At 47.1% G+C, this 7,961-nt stretch overlaps 1 protein-coding gene across 1 annotated transcript in view; it reads left to right on the forward strand.

The window, feature by feature from the left end:
• Positions 1-7,961, forward strand: part of CCDC63 (coiled-coil domain containing 63) — a 62,366-nt gene that overhangs the window by 28,351 nt on the left and 26,054 nt on the right. Inside the window, exons 5-7 of the mRNA XM_011997877.1 lie at positions 746-927; positions 3,170-3,351; positions 6,252-6,472. Of these exons, the coding sequence (XP_011853267.1) occupies positions 746-927; positions 3,170-3,351; positions 6,252-6,472 (585 nt within the window). The remainder of the gene's footprint in view (positions 1-745; positions 928-3,169; positions 3,352-6,251; positions 6,473-7,961) is intronic.

A 7,961-nucleotide genomic window follows, 5' to 3' on the forward strand; every position in this document is an offset into this window, starting at 1 on the left:
TTTAGAGTCCACATATAAATGAGATCATGCAATATTTTTCTTTCTGTGTCTGGCTTATTTCACATAGCATAATGTCCTCCAGTTTCATCTATGTTGTGGCAAATGGCAGAGTCTCTTTTTTTAAGGCTCAGTAATTGGGGGTGATTTTGCCTCCAAAGGGACGTTGTCTCCTAAGGGAGACCCTGTTGGTTGTCATAACAGGGTTGGAGGTGAGGGTGCCACCTGAATGTAGGGGGTATTTAATATCCCACAAAGCATAGGACAGCCCCCCGTTGCAAAGAATCATCCAGCCCAAAGTGCCAGTGGTGCTGAGTTTGAGAAACCCTGTATGAAAACAGCCCCACTCCATTTTTTTTTTCATGCTATCAATTTGTTGAGGAGTCCAAGTCAATTGTCCTGTAGAAAGTTCTATTAATACCTTCTCAGTTTGGCTTATTATTTCCTATGGTGTCATTTAGCTTGTTCCCCTCTCCTCTGTTAATTGCCTAAAACTGGAAGTTAGGTCTAAAAGTAGTTGAGGAATTTGAGATACAGTAAAAAGGATCCACTAAAGGGCCCTTAGCCAGTTGGTGGGCCACTCAACCGACTCCAACCAGTTGAACCTCTTGCCTAGTGCTCCAACCACTCTTCCATGGCCCTTGGGAGTGAGATGGGGCAAAGACCTGACAGTCCTCCAGGTACCTTCTGGAACCTTGTCTTACACCCCAGAAATGAGACCTGTTTTGAAGCATGGCCTTTTCAACAGGTCACTGTTCACTTTGACAAGATGCTGACCACTAATGCCAAGCTCCGGAAGGAGATTGAAGACCTACGATTTGAGAAGGCTGCTTATGACAATGTCTACCAGCAGCTCCAGCGGTGCCTGTTGATGCAGAAGAAAACCATGAACTTGGCCATTGAGCAATCTTCTCAGGCCTATGAGCAGAGGTGGGCTGGTGATAGGTCCAGGGGCAGTGAGGTCTCTTAGCCCCTTGCTGAGCATCTAGCTTTCTACTCTGGGCCACCACTGCCCCTGGTCCTTATGTGTTGGGGAATCTTAAATCATAGTAGTAATAATTCTGAACACTGACTGTGTGCCAGGCATGATGCTAGGTACTCTGGTGGGTATTGTTTTAACTCTCACAACTGCCCTAGGAGTTATTATCCCCATTTTACAGACTAGGACATGGAGGCTTAGAGATGCTAAAATGCCTACCTGAGATCTAGGTAAGTGGGATTGTGGTGAAGTTGAGATTCAGACCTCTGTGCTGTGCCATCTCCTCCAAGTGCCCCTGCCTCTAGTCCAAGGGGATCTTTCTCAATCTGGGTCTCTGCTGGCCTCACACTCATAGGAGCAAAAGGCATATAGTTTGGCTGTGAAGGGCATAGGCTTTAGAGTCAGACAGATCTGGGTTTAAATCCTGGTTTCATCACTATTATATTGTTGTAGGAGTTCTTTAGACGGTGAAGAGGATTAAATGATATATAAATGTAAGGTAGTGCCTGGGACACAGTAATTGATAAGTGGTAATGGTGGTGGTGACGATAATGATGGTGATAATGGTGACGGTAATGATAATGACTGTGGTGATGGTGGTGGCGATGATGGTGATGGCAATGATGATGGGGATGATAGTGGTGATTAGGAAGATAATGATGATGGTGATGGTAATCATGGTGATGATGGTGATAATGGTGATGGTAATGATGGTGATGATGATGATGATGGTGGTGGTGGTGATGATGATGGTGACGGTGGTGATGATGGTGATGATGATGGTGATGATAGTGGTGATTAGGAAGGTGATGATGACGGTGAGGTGGCAATCGTGGTGGTGGTGATGATGGTGATGGTGGTCATAGTAATGATGGTGATAATGGGGATGATGATGGTGGTGGTGGTGATGGTGGTGATGATAATGGTGATAATGGTGATGGCGGTGGTAAGGATGATGATGGTGACAGTGATGATGTTGGTGATGGTAGTGATGATGGTGATAATGGTGATGATGATGGTGGTAATGGTGGTGGTGGTTATGGTAATGATGGTGATGGTGGTGGTGATGGTGGTGGTAATGGTGATGATGATGGTGGTGGTGATGAAGATGGTGATGGTTGTGATGTGGTGATGGTGGTGGTGATGGTGATGGTGGTGATGATAGTGGTAATGGTGGTGGTGATGGTGGTGGTGATGATGGTGATGGTGGTGGTGATGATAGTGGTGATAACGGTGATGGTGGTGAGGATGATATGGTGACAGTGATGATGGTGATGGTAGTGATGATGGTGATAATGGTGATGATAGTGGTGATGGCAGTGGTGGTGGTGGTGATGATGGTGATGGTGGTCATGGTAATGATGGTGATAATGATGGTGGTGGTGATGGTAATGATTGTGGTGATGGTGGTGGTGATGATAATGGTGATAGTGATGGTGATGGTGGTGGTGATAGTGATGATAATGGTGATGGTGGTGATGAGGGTGATGATGGTTATAGTGGTGGTGGGGTGGCGATGGTGATGGTGGTGATGATAGTGGTGATAACAGTGATGGGGTGGTGATGGTGATGGTGGTGATGATAGTGATAATAATGGTGATGGTGGTGATGAGGGTGATGATGGTTATAGTGGTGGTGGGGTGGTGATGGTGATGGTGGTGATGATAGTGATGATAATGGTGATGGTGGATGGATAATGAAGGTGATGATGGTTATAGTGGTGGTGGGTGGTGATGGTTATGGTGGTGATAGTGATGATAATGGTGATGGTGGTGATGAGGGCGATGATGGTTATAGTGGTCGTGGGGTGGTGATGGTGATGGTGGTGATGATAGTGGTGATAATGGTGATGGTGGTGGTGATGATGGTGACAGTGATGATGGTGATGGTAGTGATGGTGATAATGGTGATGATAGTAGTGATGGTGATAGTGGTAATGGTGATGGTGGTGATGATGATGGTGATGCTGAAGGCAATGATGATGATAATGATAGGAAAATCATTTCTGGGAGTGATCTAGAGCTTACAGCTCTTGTTGTTCAGGTAAGGAGGGTTGTTTTTACACAACCAGAAACCATTATGATTAATAAAAGTGATAGTCATTGTCTAGGCAGGAAGGCCTTCTGGACTGGCAGGGAAAGGGAAGCAGAGAGGAGGAGCCTCAGATGCTCAGGCTCTGTACCTTTTGCCCAGGGTGGAGGCCATGGCTCGAATGGCTGCCATGAAGGACCGCCAGAAGAAGGACATCTCTCAGTACAACCTGGAGATCCGAGAGCTGGAGCGTCTCTATGTCCACGAGAGCAGGCTCAAGTCCTTCCTGCTTGTCAAGCTGAATGACCGCAATGAATTCGAGGAGCAGGCCAAAAGGGAGGAAGGTACACTCTACAGGAGCAAACTTGCTCTCTCGCTCTCTTTCTTGCCTTCTTTCTCTCTCTCTATTTAAGTGAAGGTGCCCAAGTCTCCTTGTGGTTGCCAAATTTAGCAAATAAAGATATAAGATGCCTAGTTAAGGTCGGGCACTGTGGCTCACACCTATAATCCCAGCACTTTGGGAGGCCAAGGCAGGCTGATCATTTGAGGTCAGGAGTTTGAGAACAGCCTGACCAATGTGGTGAAACCCTGTCTCTACTAAAAATACAAAAAAATTAGCTAGACATGGTGGTGAGTACCTGTAATCCCAGCTACTTGGGAGGCTGAGGCAGGAGAATCACTTGAATCCGGGAGGCAGAGGTTGCAGTGAGCCAAGATCATGCCACTGCACTCCAGCCTGGGCAACAGAATAAGACTCTGAGACCCTGTCTCAAAAAAAAAAAAAAAAAACCTGGTTAAGTTTAAATATAAAATAAACAATAAATAAATATTTAAGGATAACTATGTCTCACGCAGCATTTGCGACATACTTCTGATAAAACTTTTTGTTTATCTATAATTAGGACATATTTATACTTAAAAATATATTTGTCTGAAATTCAAATTCAACTGGGAACCCTCTATTTTATCTGCGAACCCTAATTTACGGCGTGTGTCTTCATTTGGGGCTCTCTTTCTATTGTTTAGAGGGAGACTTATTGTCGGGGTCCCCAAGTTCATCTCTAGGTTTGATGATTCACTAGAATATCTCGCAGGACTCAGCACAGAGGCACCTGCACGGCTGTGATGCATTACAGTGAAAAGGTGCCAAGCAAGGTCAACACGGGAAGAAGGTGTGTGGTCTGGTGTCTGGAGGAAACTGGGCGCAAGCTTCCCAGTAGAATCACACTGAGCACACGTGGTTCTTCCAGGATCTAACTGTGACCACACATGTCAAGAGTTATCTACTGGGCTGGGCATGGTGGCTCATGCCTATAATCCCAGTACTTTGGAAGGCCAAGGCGGGAGGATCGGGAGTTGAGGCCAGGAGTTTGAGACTAGCCTGGGCAACAGAGCAAGACCCCATCTCTATAATAAATTCAAAAAATTAGTTGGGCATAGTGGTACGTACCTGTAGTCCCAGCTACTCGGGAGGCTGAGGTTGGAGGATGGCTTGATCTCAGGAGGTCTGATGGTGACAAGGTGCTGAGGGGTAGAAAAAAGCAGATCCTAAGCCCAGGAGTTTGAGGCTGCAGCAAGCTATGATTGCACCACTCCAGCCTGGGTGACAGAGTGAGACCCTGTCTCTTGGAAAAAAAAAAAAGGTTGTCTCATAGTGGGGTATACTAGAGATTCTGTGCCCTAAATTCTTACTGGGGGCTGGTCGTGTAGACATCCTCTGCCTAGCACATACCAACATTCTAGACCCCCAGAGGAAAAGTAGCTGTTTGGGATAAACTGCTGGGCATGGTGACACTTGCTGTGGTCTCAGCTACTGGGGAGGCTGAGATGGGAGGATCGCCTGAGCCTCACTAAAACAGTGGGGAGCCACTACCTGTAAAAGGTCACATGGTCAGGTGTGCCTAAAAGATCCTTTTTTTTTTTTTTTAAGAAACAGGGTCTTGTTCTTTCTCCCAGGCTGGAGTGCAGTGCTGTGACAGTCATAGCTCACTTCAGCCTTGACCTCTTAGGTCCAAGCCATCCTCCCACCTTGGCCTCCTGAGTAGCTAGGACCACAGGCACTCACCACGACACTTGGCTAATTTTTTAAATGTTTTTTCTTTTTTTAGATGGAGTCTTGCTCTGCTGCCAAGCTGGAGTGCAGTGGCGCAATCTCGGCTCACTGCAACCTCCACCTCCTGGGTTCAAGTGATTCTCCTGCCTCAGTCTCCTGATAGCTGGGACTACAGGCACACGCCACCACGCCCAGCTAATTTTTGTATTTTTAGTAGAGACGGGGTTTCACCATGTTGGCCAGGATGGTCTTGATCTCTTGACCTTGTGATCCGCCTGTCTTGGCCTCCTAAAGTGCTGGGATTACAGGCATGAACCACTGCACCCGGCCTAATTTAAAAATTTTTTTTGTCAAGGTGCAGTCTTGCTATGTTGTCCACGCTGGTCTTAAACTCCTGGGCTCAATGATCTTCCCACCTTGGCCTCCCAAAGTGCTGGGATTACAGGTGTGAGCTACCATGCCCGGCCAGGGCAGGGATTTTGTATCAGCAGTGCCTAGCACAGTGTGTGTGTGGTTCATAGTAAATGCTTCATGAGATATTTGTGAAATGAATGATGGGTGAAGCTTCTGCGCTATCTCCTGGAAACATCTAACCTCATCCCTAAGGCATACTACTACTAGTACTCCTCCTCCTCCTCCTCCTCCTCCTCCTCCTCCTATTACTACTACTCCTACTCCTCCTCCTCCTCCTCCTCCTACTACTACTACTATTACTACTACTACTACGTATATATAAATATATATACACATACACACATATATGTATATCTATGTGTGTGTGTATATATATATTTATTTTTATTGATTTATTTATTTGAGATGGAGTCTTGCTCCGTCACCCAGGCTGGAGTACAGTGACGCAAACTCGGCTCACTGCAACCTCTGCCTCCCGCGTTCAAGCAATTCTCCTGGCTTAACCTCCCATGTAGCTGGGATTGCAGGCACGTGCTACCACACCTGGCTAATTTTTGTATTTTTAGTAGAGACGGGGTTTCACCATGTTGGCCAGGCTGGTCTCGAACTCCCCACCTCAGGTAATCCGCCTGCCTTGGTCTCCCAAAGTGTTGGGATTACAGGCGTGAGTCACCATGGCTGACCATAATGATAATACTGATCACGCTACTGTCTGCCTGGCATGGATCTGAGGCGCTTCCTTTTGAGTGTCACAGTGGCTGATTTTTCCTTTCCTAGCTCTCAAGGTGAAGAAGCATGTCAAGAAGAGCAAGGGAGAGAGTTTTGAGAGCTACGAGGTGGCCCATCTCCGGCTGCTGAAGCTGGCTGAGAGTGGGAACCTAAACCAGCTCATTGAAGATTTTCTGGCCAAGGAGGAGAAGAATTTTGCTCGGTTCACGTATGTCACGGAGCTCAACAACGACATGGAGATGATGCACAAGAGGACCCAACGAATCCAGGTCAGGGTGGCTCTGCTTTCCTAGGCCCTGGGGCCCCTGTGTCCACAGCAGCCTTTCCAGAGCAGTCTCCCAGGAAGGCTCTGTGAGAGGCACTATAGAAAGCAGTTTGGTCAACACCCCTCTATTCCCCCTACATTTTATTTTTGAGATAGGGTCTTACTCTGTTACCTAGGCTGGAGTGCAGTGGTGCGATGTTGGCTCACTGCAGCTTCGACCTCCCGGGCTCAAATGATCCTTGCATCTCAGCCTCCTGAGTCGTCTGGACTACAGGTGTGCACCACCATGCCTGGCTAATTTTTGCATTTTTTGTAGAGTTGGGATTTTGCCATGTTGCCCAGGCTGGTCTCGAACTCCTGACCTCAAGCGAGCCTCCCACCTTGGACTCCCAAAGTACTGAGATTACAAATGTGAACCATTCCTCCCACTGTCCCCTTACTTTTTATTTGTATTTTTGTTTTTGAGATGGAGTCTTGCTCTGTCATCCAGGCTGGAGTGCAGTGGCATGATCTTGGTTCACTGCAACCTCCACCTCCCGGGTTCAAGAGATTATCCCGCCTGAGCCTCCGGAGTAGCTGGACTACAGGCGCCCACCACAATGCCCTCTTTTTTTTTTGTATTTTTAGTAGAGACGGGGTTTCATCACGTTGGCCAGGCTGGTCTCAAACTCCTGGCCTCAAGCGATCTGCCTGCCTCAGCCTCCCAAAGTGCTGGGATTATAGATGTGAGCCACCGTGCCTGGCCTGTAACAATGGATACCTACATTTAATGTTTTCATGTCCCCCAACCCAATATAGTGACTTTATAATCCATGGCGTGTTTTATTAACCAGCGTTCAGCAAACTACAGTCCATGGCTGTTTCTGTGCAGCGCATGAGCCAAGAATGATTTTTACATTTTTAAAGGATTGTAAGAAGAGAAAAAAAAGAGAGAGAGAGAAATATGCAAGAGGGACCTGCAAAGCTGAAAGTATTTCTTATTTGGCCCCTTACCTGACCCTTGTGAATTAACAGTTTCGAGGAGAGATAACTCATTCTTATGTTGGCGAGACTTGATGCACATGAGCATAGTAAAGGCCCTGACAAGTCCTGCAGTAAAGAAACCTGCCTACCTTTGTTGAACCCATAATTTCCCAAATGTCACTGGCGTCCTGGGCTATTTACATGCCAGTATATAAATAAACATCCTTTGGAACTATCTGCATGGAATAGAGTCTAAACCCCTTAGTGTGACATTCCAGCCCCTTCAAAATTTGGCTCCTACCTGCCTTTGCAGACACAGGTCCTGTTGTGACCTCCAAGACACCCTCTGCTGCTGCCAGCCCCAGCTGTCCCATGCATTTCCCTCCGCCAGTGTCTTCCCCGTGCTGTTCCATCTCTCTCCCCTCCTTTTCTCTTCTGATGAAATCCTGCGCATTAGTCCTGACCCTGCACAAATGTCGCCTCCTCTGGGAATTCATTACTCCTTCTTCTGAGGGCCCTGTCCTCTGCTT

The sequence above is a fragment of the Mandrillus leucophaeus genome, unplaced genomic scaffold, assembly GCF_000951045.1.
Source record: "Mandrillus leucophaeus isolate KB7577 unplaced genomic scaffold, Mleu.le_1.0 Scaffold55, whole genome shotgun sequence".
NCBI lineage: Eukaryota > Metazoa > Chordata > Mammalia > Primates > Cercopithecidae > Mandrillus > Mandrillus leucophaeus.